At 51.1% G+C, this 18673-nt stretch overlaps 1 protein-coding gene across 13 annotated transcripts in view; it reads left to right on the plus strand.

Moving 5' to 3' along the window:
- The first annotated feature begins 326 nt into the window (after window positions 1–326).
- MBNL1 (muscleblind like splicing regulator 1) overlaps window positions 327–18673 on the plus strand; it is a 71871-nt gene continuing 53524 nt past the window's right edge. For 7 of the 13 annotated variants that reach the window (XR_007903629.1, XM_051781996.1, XM_051781999.1 and 4 more), the window contains exon 1: window positions 15785–16659. Coding sequence is in view for 9 of the 13 variants with exons in the window: in XM_051781996.1 (XP_051637956.1) it covers window positions 16486–16659 (174 nt within the window). In the remaining 4 variants the exon portion in view is untranslated. Of the gene's footprint in view, window positions 450–522; window positions 647–1118; window positions 1135–15621; window positions 16660–18673 lie in introns of those variants that run through there. The other 6 variants (XR_007903628.1, XM_051781995.1, XM_051781993.1 and 3 more) reach the window with 5 other exon arrangements.

Raw genomic sequence — 18673 nt, forward strand, 5'->3', positions numbered from 1 at the left:
GCTCAGAGCAGCCTCGGGGCGGGTGTGGGGTGTCCGGGGAGCCCCATCCCGCGCCCCACAGCAGCCGGGCCGGGCTCCTGGGACACACCGGCAAACCCGACCGCTCTGCAATGGGCTCGACTGGCCAAGATGAAGGAAGGGCGGAGGCGGGAGGAAAGCACGGCGCTCCTGCCGGCCCCGGGAGGCAGATCCCAGGAGGATGGCCTCCCCAGGGACGGCGTTCGGGGGGCGGTGGGTGTCGTGCGGGCCGCCCCTGCCGCCGCTGTGCCGGCCGGAGGCGGCGGGGCCGGGCACGTGTGCGGGCCCGGGCGCGGTGACTCATGAGGCGCCGGCCGCCCGCCGCGGGGAGGATGAGGGAGGGCGGCCCCGGGGGAGGGCAGCCCGCCGCGCCGCCGCCCCGCTCCGCGCCCTGCCCTCGCCGCCGGAGCGCGGAGCCGCCGCGGCACCAGGTGAGCGGGGCCGGGCCGCGCTCCCCGGGCCCGGGGCCGGGCGGCGCTTCCGGGCGGGGCGGGGGCGGCGGCGGAAGCGGGGCCGGGGCCGGCGCGGGGAGCCCGGGCCGCTGCTCCGCCCGCCGCGCCGGCGGCACCGTCAGCATGAGCCGCTGAGCCGGGCGGGCCGCGCCGGCAGGGCCCGCCGGCAGGCCCGGGTGAGTGCGGGGCGGGGGCGCGGCCGCGGCGGGCCCGGGGCGGGCGGCGGCTGGCGGGGAACGGGGGGTGCCCCTCTCGGCGGCCCGGGGGCCGGGACCGACCTCCGCCGGGGGCCCGGGGCGCGGCCCCGCTGCCCTTCCCCGGGGACAGACCCGGCGGGGCTCTCCCCGCGTATCCCCGCCGGGGCCCGGCCCCTCCGGCCGCGGGGCGAGCGGCGGTGCCGCCGCGCTCGGGATCGCCGGGCCGGGCCCGGGGGCTCGGCGGGGCTCGGCCCGGGTCGGGGCTGCCCCAAACCGCCCGGTGCCGAGGCGTCTCCAGCAGGCGGGGGCCGAGGGGCCGCGGGGCGGGCGCAGCTCTCGGGCATCGCCCTGTGCGCGCTCCCCGCGCGGCCCGGCCCCGGGAGCGGCCGCGGGGCACGGAGCGCTTCGCTTTCTGCTCGGGGAAGTTCTTGAATCCAGAACTTTGTTTTGCAGCTGCCAGCAAGTCGGTATGTTAAGACGTTGGTATAGCGGAAGAGAAAAACGCAGGGATGTTGTCTGTGTAAAATGGTTGTCTTGGGAAAATATGTGATTGTTTCTTTTAGGAAGGAGTGATTTCTATTGGTGATTTTTTGAGGCGGGGAATATATGCCCCAAAGCACAGCAGCAGCAGCAGGAGACGGGTAACGGAGCCTGTGAACCACAGGAGAGCAGGTTTAGGGAAGGGTTGTAACAGGGAAGAGAGGAATGGGAGTAATGAATAGTAACAGAGAATAACTAACTGGGTTATGTTGCCTTGAAAAAGAGATCTAATGAAACGACAACACATTCCAAAGTGACAAGGAAATGATTTGCATGATGAATAATTAACCGATGGCACTTGTTGCTGCTGGGGAAGTTTGGGGCGAGAGCCTGAGGACAGATTGCAGGCTCCTGCCAAGCTGGCTCTGTGTGGCACTGACCCTGGGCAGGCCTGCTGGCATAAAACAGTACTATGACAATGTAAAGTAGCTAAAAGAGGAAGAAATTAAAGGCTTGCCTCCCTCCCCCCTCCCCGGCTGGCTGCAGTGACGACAGGATTGCTGTATGTGGAAGCTGAGCTCGACGGTTGCACCATGTGCTTTTGGGATTGAAATTTTGTGAGGCCTGTGTCTCTCTGCTTTCCCCAGCTCATGCTGGATCAGGTGCAGACTGGAACACTGTAAAATGAAGTTGGACTGCCCTGGGTTTAAAGGCCTGGATTTAAAAACTCGGAGCTGCTGAGCTGGAAAACTGCTCCAGACTTAGTTAAAGGCTGTTTAGTAAAAGGCTGTTTAAATGGAAAAGCAGTGGTGATGACTGAACAGTTCAAGTTTCACAGTCTCCAGAGGTGAGAAAATTTGGAAAACGTATTGCTCTGTATGTTGTATGTCTGAATTAAAGGCAGTTGTAGAGTCTGCCTGGTTTGTGTGACTCGTAAAAGTTCAGGATAGTGCAGTTGTTATTTACTCAGGCTACTGAGGAAAGATATACAGGAGCAGAATTCTTGGACTGATACATGAGAGCCAAAGTGCCGGGGTGTGTCTGTTGTCTTGTTTCCTTAAAGCCATCATTGGATTAAATTTGTTCTGAATGGCAGCAAAGGGCCGGGTCCAGGGACTGGTACTGTGGGGCACTTGAATCAGTGGATGAAATTGGGGCATTATGTGAGCAACCTCTGTAATTCAGTCAGCAGCTGTGCCAAGGCTGCCTTCCCTGCCTTTGTGATTTCTGTTCATTTTCCCACCGAATCCTCCTCTGTGCTCACTGTCTCAGGAGCGTTGGGAAGCACAGCTGTGCCACATGCCACACAAGCACAAGCTCCATGTTTTTTGGGCTGAAAGCTGTGCTGTAAACATGGGAAATGGCCAGTTTGGATGGATCCCACAGTTGCCTCCAGCTTGGTCCTGCCTGGGTAGGTGCCTGACCATCTCCACCCTCGGGCAGGAGGTGTTAGAGGTTTAGATCTGGTGGATTAGCAAGGTAATGGATAGTGTCTGTCTGTAGGAGTATCAGTGAAGCAGTTTAATTAGTGGAAGCGGAGAATTTTAATTTAAAATTTGTCTGGTATATTATTATCTAATAGTGGGAGTAATCATAATTGAGAAGTCTTTACTGAAAGGGTTTTCTGTTGGCAGTCAGGCCAGGGAGTTGTTCTTTGGCTTCCTTGCTGTGGTTGGTGTGCAGAGGCCGGGGGTTGGGGGAGGCTCTGTGAGGGGCTCTGTGGTGTGCTGGGGGGGCACGTGAAAAATTCCAGGGTTTTGGCTGATGTTACTATAGACTGGAAATGCTCTTGGTTCATTTTGCTTTGGGAAGTTCAACAGTATAATCAGAAATAAATGTGTGAATGAAGTTGCCTAAAGCCTTAAATGTAGACATTCCTCTTCAGTTTTGGAGCAAGGTTGATTTTGTCCTGTATTACTCCACCTCCTGAATTGTACTTCTCTGTTGCTTTATTAAGTCTCAGGTGCTATTCATCATCTTCTGGTGTTACTAGGTAATAATTCCTGAGTTATCTGTATTCTACTTCCTATAACAAGGCCAAGGATTGAATAAACTAACATTTTTAGGCACTTCTGTGACAAATACCACACATGGATGAGCATTTGAAAGTAGCAGGTGCTGCAGTTGCTTTCTTTTAAAGCCTGTTTTGCATGGAGGTTTCTGGTTCTTGTCCAGTTTGTGCGTCTTGGGAGCACTGGGAATGCTGCTTTCCAAAATTTTATCATCAGGGAGGATCTTACTGAGGAAAATCTGTAATGCACTCATTGCAGTCTGTGTTTGAGGGGTCTTGGAGGGCAGTAAATGCCCCATTCCGTGGTCCTGGTGCGATGTCCCAGCTCTGTTGTGCTGCATCCCTGCATCAGGTGCTGCTCTGACTTCCCTGACCTTGGAGCCTGTGTGTGTTGGAAACCTGGACTGTAACCGTGCAGTACAGGAGGCGGTGATGGATCCCAGCAAGTAGCTGAGGCACACCTTGGCAGCTGGGAGGGCTTGGCTGCCCGGAGAGGACACACCAGGGAAGCCACGTGGTTTCAGCCTCACTGGCCAGGAGGGCTTCTGTGGCCACAGGAAAGTTCTTACACGTGTGGTGGAGGTGGAGAACTCATGGCCAGTTCAGATTAAAGCATAGGCTTCCCACTCTGTTTTTATTTCTTTTAGGTACTTGTTTTATTCTGCTGCTTCACCTTCCATGGGGAGGTGGTAGTGACAGGGATGCCTATAATTCGGGGGATGAGCCTTAGCATCTCTGGATGCCCAAACAGGGGATGATTCCTGCTCAGGAACCAGTGGATAATCCTTGCCTTATGCAAATTTTCCATGGGACTGCTGTAAGGTGATTTTGCTGTTAGCAAAGACCAGCTTGCTAAGGTGAAAGTGCAGAAAATGTTCTGTTCCCTTTTGTTGTCGCATTTTTATTATTTATGTCCATGCCAAGGATGACTTCTGCAACTATGAGTATTTATCAACAAATTCCTGCTACTACTCCTGTCCAGAAGGAGGGGAGAGGGGAGGATCTGACAGGGTTGGATTGCTTCCCTGGGGACTCCTACGCTTCAGTCTGCCCTGCTGTGCCCAGTCCCGTGCAGGGCAGAGGCTCCAGGGCTGTCCTTCCCCTGCATGAGTGGTGGTCTGTTTGTGTGCCTTAGGGATTAGAGCAGTTGCCTATGATTATTATTTTTTAATTTTGTTTTATTTACAATTTTATACTGTAAACTTAGTTTCCCAAGTAAGGCAGCAAAGTAAACAACATTTTCTTCCTCCTACCCCGTGGTTATTTACCAAAAGGATAAACATGTGAGTGTGTTTGATTGCTGCCCTCAGTTACATTTGGAGCCCACCCTGTCATGAATATGTACAATTGTCATTCAATTTGTGTCAATTAGCAAGGAAAAAGAAGGGACCATTAAAACCTTGTCACAGTTGTGATGAAACATCCCAAGATAAGAAAATACAAAGTTAATTTGCAGAGGTGAGAGGTGAAGGCTTTGCATATGTCATTCCATAGCAGGGTGTGGTTCCTGTCAGGATGCTGGAGCCCACTCTTCCTTCAGCAGTCTGTGCAGGGGGACTGGGAATATCTTAGTGCTTTGCTTGAAGAATAAAGCCAGTGACAAGTGTTGGTTTACCCTGATCTGTGCATTCAGAACCAGCAGTAAGTTCTTCTGTTCTCTCTCTCTAAGCCAGGTGCATGACCAGTGTTAGCCCAGCCCAGGGCACAGGCCAGCTCAGCCCCGGATCGGTCTGTCCTTCCGCAGCCCCACTGCCTCCTGGAGCTGCTCTGATCTGAGCACTGCTGTCAAAGCTGTGACTCCTGTGTGCTCGTGGGACCTTTGCTTTGGGCAAATAGGCCAAATATTTATTTTCACGGAAAAATATTTTGGGACATAAATACGCAAGCTGTGTATGGGTGGCAGAGTGAATGGGGGTGAATTTCAGCACGACAGAAAGCCATAAGTACTAGATGAGTTAAAATATGTCCAGCCCTTTGGCGTTTTGGGCAGCGCGTTCCCGCCCAGCGGCGCGGTTACCCTGCCTGGGTCAGACTGCTTGTACCATCCTGCTGTGAGCGTACAGGTGGCAGTTCCACCGGCTGCAGAGTGCCCAGGTTCTCCTGTGGCAGGAATATCTTGCTGGCTGCTCTCGGAAAAGGAATTTCTTTTCCCTTATGTAACTTGTCGGTAGCGTTACATCCAGAGTCGGCTCTTGCAGAAGTGCGTCAGCCTCGCTTGCAGTGGCACAGAAAAAACTTACCAGAGCGTGCACTGAATTCCCCCCTTATCTCCTTATAGCACATTTTATGTATCTTGTAGTGAGATGTTTTGTTTCTACGGTTTCAGCCTTCGTGTTCCAGAAGATTAATAGACTTAGCAGCCCTGTTTGCTCAGCTTAGCAGCGATAACAATGTAATAAGTCATGAGACGGTCGCAGATCATCTGGCAAGGCAAAATATGCCTTGGACTTGAGCTTGGAGCAGGTATTATTTGCAGGGAAAAGTGAAATGTTGAAAGCATTATAAATAGCGTGTCCTGACTGGGGCGGCTGTGTGCTCAGGTCTGCAGAGCCTGCACGGGAGGCAGCTGATGGCATCTGCATTCCCCCTCCGGACAGCCCAGGGAGCGAAGGCAGCGTTTGTACCCTACATGGCTGGTATTTAATGCGGCACGCACGGAGCCCTGGCTGAGCTCAGGCACAGGCTGGAGGAGCAGAGAGCAGTGCTGGGCCCCGAGCTCCCAGATCCTCCTGCAGCAGCTCCACACATTCCTGCTGTGCTGCTGGCTCTGATGTGAGCGAGTCCAACTGCGAGCAGTGAGTAAGGACTTGGGAACCCAGGGCATTTTTGGGCTCTGGGCCCAATCCTGCTTCCAAAGCAGTTAATGGGAATATTTTCCTTCTAAAAAAGGGAGAGAGATCAGAGCTGCCCAGCTCAGTCCTGCAAGGCCCTCGGCGCTCCTCTCTGGGTTGTGGGTAACCCCAGGCTCCCCCATTGCCCTGGGTGGGGATGGACTGTGGGTGGGTGGCTGAAGCCCCCCGTGGGGGACAGGAGCGCTCTGAGGCTGCTGGAGCTGTGGCATTGCAGTGACATTATCTGTGCTGCAGTGACACCACGCTCATGGAGATAAGCTTTGCCTGTGAATGTAAGTAAAGTGCTGCAGGAGCACGTGGAGTTTGCTGCGTTATTTGGTTCTAGGCGTGCCCGAGGTCCGGAGCCTTTAGAGCCGGCGCTCCCCGGGCACCGTGCAGGAGCGTGCATGCTCCGGAGCTGCTCCAGGCACATGTGTCAGGTTTTCCGAGCAGGTTGCCAAGCTGAAGGCAGAAGGCAGCAGGCATCAGGCCTAGATTGGCCATAGAAAGTGCGTGTCTGGGTGCGCAGGCGCCGGGAGCCGCTGCTCCAGCTGCTGCCGAGTCCGCTGGGCTGTGCTGGCTGGGCTGGGCCACCCGCCCTTCCTCTTCCTCGCCAGTCCCAAGGGCTGCTGCTTGCCGGCTATTTTGGTGCTGCCTGTGCCATCTGGCTTCCATGGGAGGAAGGGCCCGTCAGCTGCATGTACTGATAAACACAGCGGGGATTTCTTGGGAGAAGTATACTCTCTGTTTTTTCTTCTGTGAATCTCTGAATCTTGGAATAAAACCCAAACTAAAATGTTTATTCCAGTGTTTGGAAGAGTTTATTAGTGCCTGGGTAGCATTCTTGACTTTGTATCAGTGACGTCCGTTATTCTTTATCCATAATTTTATACGGGAATCCTTTCGTGCTCCGTATGTGGGCACAACTTCAGTGGACTTCGAGCCTTCTTTCAAGCAGTGAAAAATCAAAGGTAGTGAGTCTGTGATCGTGATAATGTAATTATGTGTTTTTCAGCTTTTTGATGTGTAGCAGTTAAAAACATTTTTCTGGGAATGCCAGCATTTGCTGCCGTGCTGGAGCTTTGCAGGCTGCTGGGAAGGAAGTCCCTGGGCAGATATCTTGTTTGCTGCTTATCAACATTTTATTGAGCTCCTGTATTTATGTGCAAATATATTCCATAAATAAATCTTTAATGATGTGATTTTTGTTGTGAAAAGTAGACGCAGCGCTCTGTTCGATTCTTCTAATTAAATACAGCTAATGGTGGAACTGAAATACAAGAATTTGAACTTCTTTCGCTTGTTTTTCTGCATGACTGACAAAATTAATGCTTTGGGTTTGTTTGTTTTGTTTTCTACAACTTCTAAGCATTTTGTCTTTAATAACTGTTTTTTAAAAAGTGCTTTTTCCTAACCCTTTTCAGAAGCTATTTTCCAAATATTCCATGGTTTTTTGTGTAAGAGTAGAGATTTAAACTTTCAGAATTGGTGGTTTTCAATGGCTTTTAGAGGGAAGAGAGAAAATACAAGGAAAACTGTAATCTTTTGAGCTTTCCCCAAAACTCCTTCACTGTGTATTCAATTTGGGTAGCTTGTATGGGTATGTTAGAGGAAAAGGGGACACACTGAGGAGAACCCAAGTAGAGGACAGAGAGGAGTCTTCCATGTGAGAAATTCCATGGCACCGTGTTAAGGGCCCCACTGCTGTCTCTGACACGACCAGTCCAGCTCAGAAGTCCCTTCCTAACCCACCCCTGTGTGTCGTGGCAGCTCTCCTGGCTGAGAGCTTGTGCAGCAAAACCTGTTCCAAACAGGGGCCATTAGTGGGTTGTTTCTTGTGGTTATTGTTAGCTATATAAATATCATGATTCAAGATGAACAAACAACAATATACTAAAGCAAAATACTGATTAAAAATTGTCTCAAAGACATTTTCCACTTCTTTCCTAAAATAAAACATAGTCATGCAGTTTTTATTATTTTTATTACTTCTCTTTAATACCAGTGACTAATTTGGAGCTTTTCCTTGGTATCTGAAGGCACATGTATTTATTTAGCTTGGGTGAGATTGGTCACGATGCAGAATTAATCACATCAATAAGTGCTTCTGTGCTGCTGAGCACTGTCTGTGTAGGGATATCTGTTAAGTCAAAGAAAGCAGTCTCCTAAACTGGATTAGTTTTACTGTGTATGGAAGAAGCATTTTGCTTTTGTATTTCTGCACGACAGTGATCTTGGATACCTCAGATGGTGGCAGAGCAGAGAGAGTTAAAAACTCTCTGGGATTTAGATTCTTATGTAACTAATGAGAAGAAATTATATAGATTTGTTGTATTTTCTGAAAAGTTGTACAAGTTTTTATCCTGGGAGGATATGATTGATAAACATAAATTAAATGTAAGGTCAAAATGTATAAAAAAATAGAAAATCTCTGGGATCTGAGATTCAGGGAGGAACAGCCAGCTGTGAACGTGGTCTCTGTGTCTCCTGTCCCTCAGCAGACACTGCAGTGGGTTCCAGCACTGTCCTTGCTTTGTGGTTCATGTTGTCAGTGACCAAGTTGGGCAGTGCTGTCCTCTCACTGAGCTGGCAGTGCCTCCCTGCTCTGGGTGTCCCCAGCATGGCAGTGCTGCCACTGTGGGACCCTGGGGTGGCCTTGGAGATGTGGGTCCCCCGGGTGCTGCCTGGTCTTGCTGCAGAGCCAGGGTGCTGGTTTGCCACTCGCCGCAGCATTCCTTCAGTCCAGACTGTGTCAGTGACCCCGCTTTCCCCATTCCCACAACATTTTCTGGTCCTTGGAGAGAAGCAAGTGATTGTCCCTGTGTTGCCAGAGCTCACCATGGCTGAGCTGAGGTGCCCAGGCCATCGGACGATGAGCTCTAACGGCTGCTGAGAGCAGAACTGGGTGTCACAAGTTCCTCTCAGCTGCACTCACGTCCCTTTTTGGTTGCCCTCAAGTCAGATGCAAGGTGAAGCACTCCAGGTAATTCCCAAAAAAATGCTGGGCCTGGCTGGACAGTGCCTGTTACGCAGCAGACAGTGAGTAGGAAGGTGCCCCCACGGAATTGTGCTGAGGACTCCCCATCAGCCCCCATGTGTCACTCCCTGTGTGACAGCACAGGGCCAGCAGGGCCCTGTCACCAGGAGTGGGATGACACACCAGCTCAGAGCAGGTGGCATGAATGGCCTGTTCCGTTCCTGGTAATTAGGTTCAGATTTAATCTTGCCAAGTAATTGGATGTGTGCAGGGATGTGGTGGCTGCATCCAGACTCCTGACTTGAAATTATCCTCCTAACAAAGCAATTGGCATGTTACTGGGCAAGAACTTTGAAATCTGGAGTTTGGTGTCGGGGGTGAATTTGGGAGAGGGGGCCCAGACAGGGATGGGTTGGTGAGACCAAGTGCATGAGCTTGTTGGCTGGAGCAAGTGCTCCTAGTAATGAATGAATGATAGTGTCAGTATTGCCCTGTGTATGCCCTGCTCCATCAGCAGCTCGCTGCAATGGTCTCTCAGGACTTCTTTTCCCCACTGCTCTATCCAGCCATTTCTGGGGAAGGAAAAGGCACCTTTTGCAACCAAGGCCATGTGGCAGCTGCATTAGGAAGGGAAGTGAAACCCCATTTATCTGATTGTAAAAGGTGGGTACCTGAGTAGTAATAAGGTGCATTGTGATATTCGTGAAGTGTGTTTTCCCTTCTGGTACAGGAGGTGTTTAAGCATTGGGTCTGCTAGAAGCTGGGGGGGTGTCTGCTGCACCTCTCACCAGTGAGAGCTCCTCTGGGTCACTTCTCCTTCACTTCATTGGCACAACGGAATTTGCTGGCAGAAGGAAGCAGTTGCTTCCCTTGCTGAGTCATGGACATGGATTTTTTTTTCTGTGGTGGAGGTTATCATGGATGATGCCAATAATCACGTTTTATATAAATGCATACACACATGTACAGTTAGAAATCAGCTGTCACTATGGGAGTGTTTCCTCTTTGCTACTGTTATAGGCACCTCCCAGCTCTGAATCTCTCCTGTGGGATTCACCCCGGGGTTTGCCACATGGCTGTTCTTGAGGAGAACACCCGACATCCGCTCCCACTGGAACAGGCTGGGAGATGAGGGTGAGGGTCACACCCCTGCACAGGAGGGAGTAGGGAAGGTTTTACAGGTCTGTGCTGCCCCGGGGGGATGGTGGTGTTGGGGGGCCTGATCCTGGTCTGACCCCACTACCGTGGGTCATCTCGCTGCTCTCCTGCCTCGCTTGGCTTGTGTACATTTGCAGTTAATCAAACAAAATGTGCAAGAGTCTGATTAATAAATAGCTTGTAGTTTTTGGAAGAGTGCATAGTTGTTTTGTTAGAGCCTCTCAAATGTCTTTGTATAGAAACAACATATTTAAAATTACTATTAATTAGAGCAAGCATGTAAGACTGATTTTAATAAAAGAGCTCTTGTTTTTTTCTGTTCAGTTTGTTACTTCTCAGAATTTTAACTTGCATCACTAGATTGCTGTTATTTTTAAAGATAAACAACTTCTTTTTAGACTTGCTTGGGAAATTTCACTTCTTAAACAGTTGAAATCCCCCTATGCCAGGGTAATAGAGAACTTCCCATTTCTACAATACATTATGTGGATGTTATGATAAAGGAATTACAGTGTGGATACGTTTTTATTACCAGAAACAGTATTTGCAAGTTTGGTGGTGGGGATGGGTATGTGAACGCTTTGTAATACACAAATTTGATGGAAAATGGGTTAAAGGCAGAGTAATCCATCCCTGTTTTGTGTCCCTGGCTTGAAGTTGCAAGAGCAGAATAACAGCTCATGTGCCGTGTCCTTGTCCGAGACAGGCACTGGCCTGTCCCTGCTCTCCTTCATAAATACACGTCCAGCTAAGGCTGTCAGACTGTGAATTCTGCGTGTCCCTCAAGTCCCAAAGTTTGTAAAGGAGACTGATATATGCCCCAGGTCATTAAAAAGAGAAATCAACAGGCATATTTCTGGACTTTAAAGATTTTTAAAATTGCAGCAATAGTGGCTAATCCGTAACCGTCTGCTCCTTAAAGAAAAGAGGGTTTATGGAATTTGCAGTATAACTTTCTGACTTGAAAATAGCATTACTGTAATCTAAAGTAAGAGAGGATTGGGCTGGGGGATTTGTATATCAGTGCCAGTGCACTGCTGGTGGGAACTTGTTTGTGGTTTGATTAGGGACAGAAGTCTTGGAGCAGTACCTGATTCCTGCACGTGCCTGGGGCACGTAGTGTGCAACATGTGGCCTCTTTTTCATTATTTATCCCGTTTTCATGAACTGAGTGCACTTGGGTGTGTTAAATTCAGATGGAATGTCACAGTTAGGTGGTTCTGCTAAAACAGTTCCAGAAACTGTGAAATAGACTCAGATGAAACCACGTCTGACGGGGATGTGCCAGAGGAGCCACTGAAGTCAGTGGGAGGTTGCACCAGGCGAGTCTGTCAGAGCTAAAACAGTACAGAAAAAACCTTTAAAACACTACTACTACTACTACTACTACTAAAACTATGTATATCATGCAAAATATCTGGGTCACAGAAGCAGTGTTGGCAGTTTTTTACAAATCCAGTGTGGGACTCAGTAATTCAGAGCTAACGTGTGCTTGTAGTGTTAGCAGGCTCTGAGTCCCAAGCTGCTGGGCTGGGGAACTGTGGAATCCATCTCAGGGTACAGCACCTGGGCAGTCCTGCTTCAGACCTGGCTGCTCTCTGCTCTGCCTTTGCACTCCATTTGTTCCAGGTATATGTGAAAGTCCCAAACTGGGAGAGGGGTCATTTAGCTTTTCCATGCTGTCCTACGGGAGCAGTGGGTGCAGCTCCTGTGGGGCTACAGTACAAGACATTGGGTTGTTCAGCTGTAGTTTACTAAAGAGTATTTTTCTTTACCCAATCCTATACTGTTACGTGGCCAAGATGTTCATTAGCTCATTGTTTCAGCTTAATTTTGTGACAGCACTATAATTATATCCCTCAGTTGTGCTGAGGAGTAATTGCTGTATCTCTTCCAAATTTTATGTTGAGATATGTTATTGGTAAACTTTGAGTTTGGCAGAGGTGTTTTGAAAATACTATAAGGCAGTCAGTAATTTTGTGTTCCTTGATTTAAAAGACAGACATTTGGCAGTTTCAAGCTTTGGGACTGCCCCGTCAGTGTAAATAGAATATTGATTTTATTCCATTTCCTATCTCATTAGAGTCATTGTCATGAGGATGAATTCACGTTGTGTAATTATCTGTTCTTGCTGACAGTTCTCATGTCATTGAGACTGGTGTTTTCAGCTTCCACTTTCTCTGAGCATAAAAATAGCATTCTTCCCTGCCATCTTCTCCTTCAGTGTTGGGCTTTTTGCCTGCCCAGCTTTATACATCGTTTTTTGAGAGACGTGTGTGAATTGAGATAGAGAAAACAGTGATGTCCAACAAACCCAGTGACAGGAAGAGTGAAAACAATGGCTCTTTAAGAACAATTCCCAGCGCAGGGAGACACTTTATTTTTGTGTCAAAGACTGTAACGAGGAGGAAAAATGTATCATTAACCTGGCTGTACAACATTTCTTTATAGCAATAATGGGAAGTAATAGGACTCTCTTCTGTGTTAGTTTTACTTTCTTGGGCATTTCCAGATAACCTTTCCATTGATTTGTGAGGCTGTTTCTTAATCATTTTCATTGACCCAGCTCAGCAGACAACTGACTCATCTCTGTTATCCTCTTAAGGAATGACTTCTCCGTGTTATTTCTCTCTTCTGTTTTTTCTGAGAATCACTTTTAAAATTTGCTTTCAACATTTTTAGCTTCATTTTCCTTGTATTCCCAATAATCAGTAAAGTCAAGGTCATGCTTTGGCCAAACCAATGTTGCAACATTCCCAGAACAAGTAGTAAATCCTTCCAAATTTCAGAAGTTGAACTTCAAAACCCACCTGTGGATTAAGAAAAGCCTTTAGTACTGACTGGCCTACTGGGTGAGGTCTAGAAACTCTGCCCCTAAATCAGTTTTAATGAAATAAAAAATAAAAAGTTCAGCTCAATCCTTTTCCTGCCTGTCCCTACGGTTCTCCCTCTGGATTTGCTGCAGTCCTTCTCAGCTTATTAAAGACAGCCCAGAGGAGACATCCCATGTGTCACCTGGGTTTTGCAGACAGTGTATCATGTAGCATTTGAAGCTTCTTGGGGACTCTTTAGTGACTTGGAATACCACAAGGGAATTTCAAAGTGAGGGAAAATAGTTTTTGGAGATAAAAAATTATAATTCCATGCTAACATCTTCCTTTATTTAGTGGAGATATTGAAGGTAAACCTCTGGTCTACAGTTTTTCTTTATTTCTGCTCGAAGACTATTTTTAAAGCTGACATTTCTAGCTGTTTTCAGGTAGATAACAAATTCTGACAAAACACTTTTTCTTCAAGTAACTGTGCAGACAAAATATACATTTAGTATATTCTGAAGAATATACTTCACGTTCTGAAGACTTACCTTCGAGGCATTACAGCTCCTGGGAGTAATACTTGTCTTCTTGTGGCTGGCAGCCTGAAAAAGGGAAATTCAGCTTGGGTTAGTGCAGTCACAGGTATGTCACTGAGCTCAGCAGGAGCAGGATTTCCCTCTGAGTCAAGGGCTGTCCAGCTCCTAGCAGAGAACTTATTACAAACCCAGGACTGAAACATGGTTTGGGGAGTTTTACCAGGGATATTTCTCCTGTGAGTACGTGTGAGCACAAAAGGTAGTTTTCATCTGTTCTCAGTTTGTGTGCTGCCTTTATGCTCTCTTTCATTCCTCGTTAGGGGTGACTACTTGTGTAATGAGAGTGAAATTAAATGTCTTGTTTGGAAAGCGTGGCCTTTAACTTGCATTGGCTTCTGTGTGTAAAATACATCAATTGCTGCTCTAACTCTTCTTGGTGTTTGGAAAAATCAATGCTTGGTATGGATTGGGTACCAAAGTGATGAACAGGAGAAAACCCTGCTTAGAGCCGTTCCACAGCTTTGTTGTAGAGCTCTTCCTGGCAGCACTCTGTTCTGAGGGTCTCACAGGCAATAAAAACTCGTCTCAAAATAACACTCGGAAGTTGTTTTGTGCAGCACAGGAGTGATGGTGGATCCAGCTCTCACCTGTGGAGTTGCAGTGCACCTTGACTGGAGGCTGGGGGATGTGCTCAGGCTCCCAAAAGCTCTCTGATGTGCTGGCAGTCCTGCACAGGGCAGCTGGGGTGCCCTGTGGGCCTGCTGGACCCGCTGGCACGAGGCCCTGGGCAGAGCAGCGTGTTCTGGGCTTTCAGGTCTCTTGGTGCTAATCTGTCATGGCTGGGAGCGTGGCACTGGTGGGAGAGCCAAACTCGTTTGCCTGGGGCACTTGTTAGGGAATAAGTTTTCAAGACCTGAGTCTTCAATATCCCAAGCACCGGTGAGTGGTGACTACTGGCACAGGATGACCCTGACTTGGGAGTTTTGGGCAGTTGAAGCAATTGAGTATCTGTGTTTACCATGAAGACAGTTGTTAACTTGTGCTTGTAAGTAATTATGCACAATTGTTTGTCTCTTGCTAGCAGGGATTAAAAATGTGGCATGATTACAAGTGTCCTGGCAAGGAACCCACGGTGCCTGTTGTAATCTCATTAGCTCTGTTAGGTGTGCTTTCCTTCCCCTGTGGTTGTTCTGATCACTCGGTCCCTGGAAAAAGACTCTTTGTAGGTTTTTCTCATTGGTTTGCATCCATGCAGACAGCATCGCTTCCCGGGGTGTGTTCGTGGTGACTGTGGCAGTGACCTGCTCTGGGGCTGGTGGGAGGTAGGAAGATGATGAAGCAGTGTCTTTAGAAAGACGGGGACGGGAACAACCTTCCCCCAAAGGCAGGCAGGAGGATGCTGTTGGGGTTGCAGTGCCGACAAGAGAATTCCCGTTGTTGTTGTCCGTCAACACGCCCCGGGCCGTGCCACCAGGGCCCCTCTGCTCCGTCCTCTGGGCTGCTCCTCGGAGATCCTCAGGCGGGGACAGGAGCCGCAGGTGACTATTCCAGAGCTGTATTTGCAGGTGGCACCAGGCTTTTCCCTTATCACTTCTGTGGCAGAGCCGGGCATCTTCCCTGGCACGGCGGGGCAGGTGTGCCCCGCGCCCGGGGGTTCTGCGGCGGCCGATGTTCATGGCGGGGCCGCAGCTCGCCCTGTCCGCGGTGGCCGGGGGAGCCGGGGCAGGGCCGGCCGGGCGGCGCGTTCCCTCGGGGTGTCGGGGAGCGCGGTGCCGGTGTCCGTGTCCGAGCGGGCGGTCAGCGGTGTGGCGGGTCTGTCGGCCCGCGAGGGCCGTGCGGCGGCCAGGGCCGGGCCGGGCCGGGCCGCGGGCGGGGCGGGGCCGGGGCCGCTCCCGCGCCGCCCCCGCGTTCCGCACGCCGGTACCGCCGGGCCGCGCGCGCGTCCCCCGGAGAGCTCCGGCGGGCGGGGGGGCGGCGCCGGGCCCGAGCGCTGCGAGGGTGGGCGGGCGCTCCCGGCGGTGCCGGCCCCGCTCCCGGCCCCGCACCGGCCCCGCCGGGCCGCGCGCGCGTCCCCCCGCGGGCGCGCTCGGGGCAGCGCGGCCGGCGTCTGACAGGCGCGACCTTTCATAAGACGGCCCCCGCCATTGGCTCCCTGCCCGCGGTGTCGCTGCAAGGCTCGCCGCGATTGGCCGCGGGCGGAGCGGCCGCCGGCCCCGCGCGGGGACGCGGCCCCGCCGCCGGGACTGCCCTGCGCGGGGCGCGGCTCGCGGGGCGCCCGCCGCCCCTAACGTGTCTCCTCTCTCCACAGGTTGGTACTAAGAAGTGCCTTTCCTGACGTCGCTGCTGCTTGGGACCGCTTCTAGAGCAGCCGCTGCTTTTGCCTTGCTTGCTGCCAGCTAGACTGCGACGACAGCGCTCCGCCGCTGCCAGCCCCGCGCCGCCGGGAGGAGGGTCCGGCGCTGCCCCCCCGCCGCCGCCGCACTGTGCACTAAAGTGTGCCCCGAAGGTCAGAGCTCTGCCGCCCGACAGCCGCGGAGAGGAGGAGAAAAACCCCAGCCCAAAGCCAGTGTCGGTCGTTGCTCTAAACTGCTGCATCTGTCTATGCCAAACTAATCGATCCCGATCGCACCGCAGAGCCCGCTGCCATCGCTGCCTGGAGGCACCTGCCAGCCGCCGGCCCGGGAGCCCTCGGGAAGCGCTGCCAGAGCCGCCGCGGCCCCACGCCCGCACTCAGGATGGGCTGCTGAGCGCGGGGCTCGTCCCGGCCACGCTCCCGGAGGCGCACCTGGCTGGCAGTCCCGGCCTGCCCGGCCAGGAGCGGGCTCGCTCCCCGAACTCTGGTGACACAGCTCCTCCTCGGGATTGCAGCCACCCGGTTTTACACGTACTTATTTTAACATAGGGAGCGGGGGAAAACTGTGTTCTGGAGGTGGCACTTTCGTCATTTCCAGTTTATCAGTTCAGCTCCTCGTTTTTATTGGAAATTTTAACTACCTGTAAAATCTAAAGATGGCTGTTAGTGTCACGCCGATCCGGGACACAAAATGGCTAACGCTGGAAGTGTGTAGGGAGTTCCAAAGGGGGACTTGCTCGAGACCAGACACGGAATGTAAATTTGCACACCCATCGAAAAGCTGCCAAGTTGAGAACGGACGTGTAATCGCCTGCTTTGACTCATTGAAAGTGAGTAAATGTTACATTATTTTCAAGGATATGTAGTTAATGAAAGAAGCAGTTGTAGCCAGAGGAGCCCTGCAGCCGAACGGGAGCGCGTGCTGGCTGCCAGCAGTGGGGTGTTCTGCTGCTTTTATTTTATTGATGCCTGTCGGTTTGTTTTGCTGTTTTCCTCAGGGGAAGGATAGAGGGAATGAAGGGAAAATACGCCTGGCAGGGCTGAAATCCTCTGGTATGGCTACAGGGTCTCATTTTTTGCCTCCAAATTATTCCCTGCCTGTACCTGGAATAAAGGGCACTTCACGTAGAAACAGCAAAGTCACTGTAAGGATTCTTTGTTTTTAATAGCACAAACCACGTAAGCAATATGAGGATTTGTTTCCATCTCGTAACTACCAGCGGGTCGTTGGTGTCTCTGGACAGCTGATGGTGAACCTTAGAAGAGTGTTTTCCTCCCTGGGTTATTTGGGTGTCTGTGAGCACCCTGCTTGCCTTTCTGTGGTTGGCACTGCTGTGGTTATCCCATCTTTTTCCTAAATGCACTTGCTTAAGGGAGGGACAGCACTTAGCAGAAGGCAAGGTGCCTCTGGATGTGCAAGCAGGGCAGGAGCAGAGAGGGTTTGCAGGAGACATATCCAAGCTAGGTGCTGTAAATGTATGACTGTTGTTTCACTGTAGCTGTAGTTCCAGTGATGGGCGTCAAATGTGTGGGTCCCATTGCCTTCCCTTAGTTTTTCATGAATTAAATAAACTATGTAAAATACTCATCCCACAAACAGTACAGAATTAATTCAGTAGTCATGAAAAAATCAGAAGTTAGGAAGCAGAGATCTGTCTGTCAGTTTTTTCTCCAGTGTAATTTTCTCTTGCTGGGCCCAGCTCCTGGGAAGTGGAGTGAGTGTGTGGAGCTGGCTGCTGGCAGAGACGTGCTTGGGGAGGGAGTTGTAGCTGTAGCAGCTACTGCAGGTCGTGCACAGCCAGGCCCCGGCGCAGCCGGCAGGAAGTGGGTTACAGTGGGTTTGTGTCAATCCTGCAACATCCCGAGCTTGAAAACGTGTCTTGTCTCGGATCGGGTAGAGGGTAAAGCTTTGCAGTGCTCTTGGGCCTGAAATACCCACCCCATCACCCCCAGCCATGATTTAACTTGCAGAAATGGAAATGATTTTGTTTCTGTGTTGTTGAAATTTGTTTTAAAGTTACGGTAATTAAAATGCATGCAGGGGTTTTAATTTTAAAATGTCGAAATAAGATGTTTTTATGCATTAAACAAGTGTGGGAGGTAGGAGCGGAGCCAGTGCTGGCGGGGAGTCCCAGCCCCGCGGTGTCACCTCAGTGCTGCCAGAACACAGGCCTGGCCTTGGAGCCTCCAGCCTGTCCCTGCGTGAGGGACTGAGAGCACCAGGATGGGTTTGCTGGTGAAGCAGCACCTGCAGTGTCCCCTGGTTCCCAGCCACAGCAGCCTGACCCTGCTGGCCTTGCGCTGCTCAGGGTGAGGATCCAGCCAAAAGGGTGGAAACCAGCCACCAGAGTGAACTGGACATGAATCTCCTTTGCCGTAGGACGCATCACCCAGGTTTGTTGCATGCCAGCATCCCCTGCTCAGACTTCTGGCGTTGTTGGAAGTGCCTTAAGATCTCCGTCAGTGCTGGCTGGGGAGGCCGGCGGTGCTGGAGCCAGGCAGCAGTGTGGGCTGGTGTCTGTATGAGAGGGGATGAACCAGGCTGGCCAGGCTTCCCCAGCCCCGGTGGCACGGCTGGCCCTTCTGCTGCCGTCATCAGGGCTCTTTGCTTCCTTTTTTAATGCAGGAGCTAACGATGACCTTTGCCAAGCGCTGCAAGGTCCGCGGGTGATAACCGTAGTTAGCTTACAGTGTTACTGCAGATCCTGGAGGAGAGGAGCCTGCTGCTGCCCCGGGGAGTCAGTGCAGGGACCAAGCTGGGAGCTCGAAAGAATCTGCTGTTTAAAAATACTCTGCTGACCAGAGCTGTTTACTTGTGCTCCTGCTGAAAGGTTGGCCTGTGGC

The sequence above is a fragment of the Manacus candei genome, unplaced genomic scaffold (genome assembly GCF_025592945.1).
Source record: "Manacus candei isolate 608988 ecotype Guabito, Panama unplaced genomic scaffold, ASM2559294v1 h1tg000015l, whole genome shotgun sequence".
Taxonomy (NCBI): Eukaryota; Metazoa; Chordata; class Aves; order Passeriformes; family Pipridae; genus Manacus; species Manacus candei.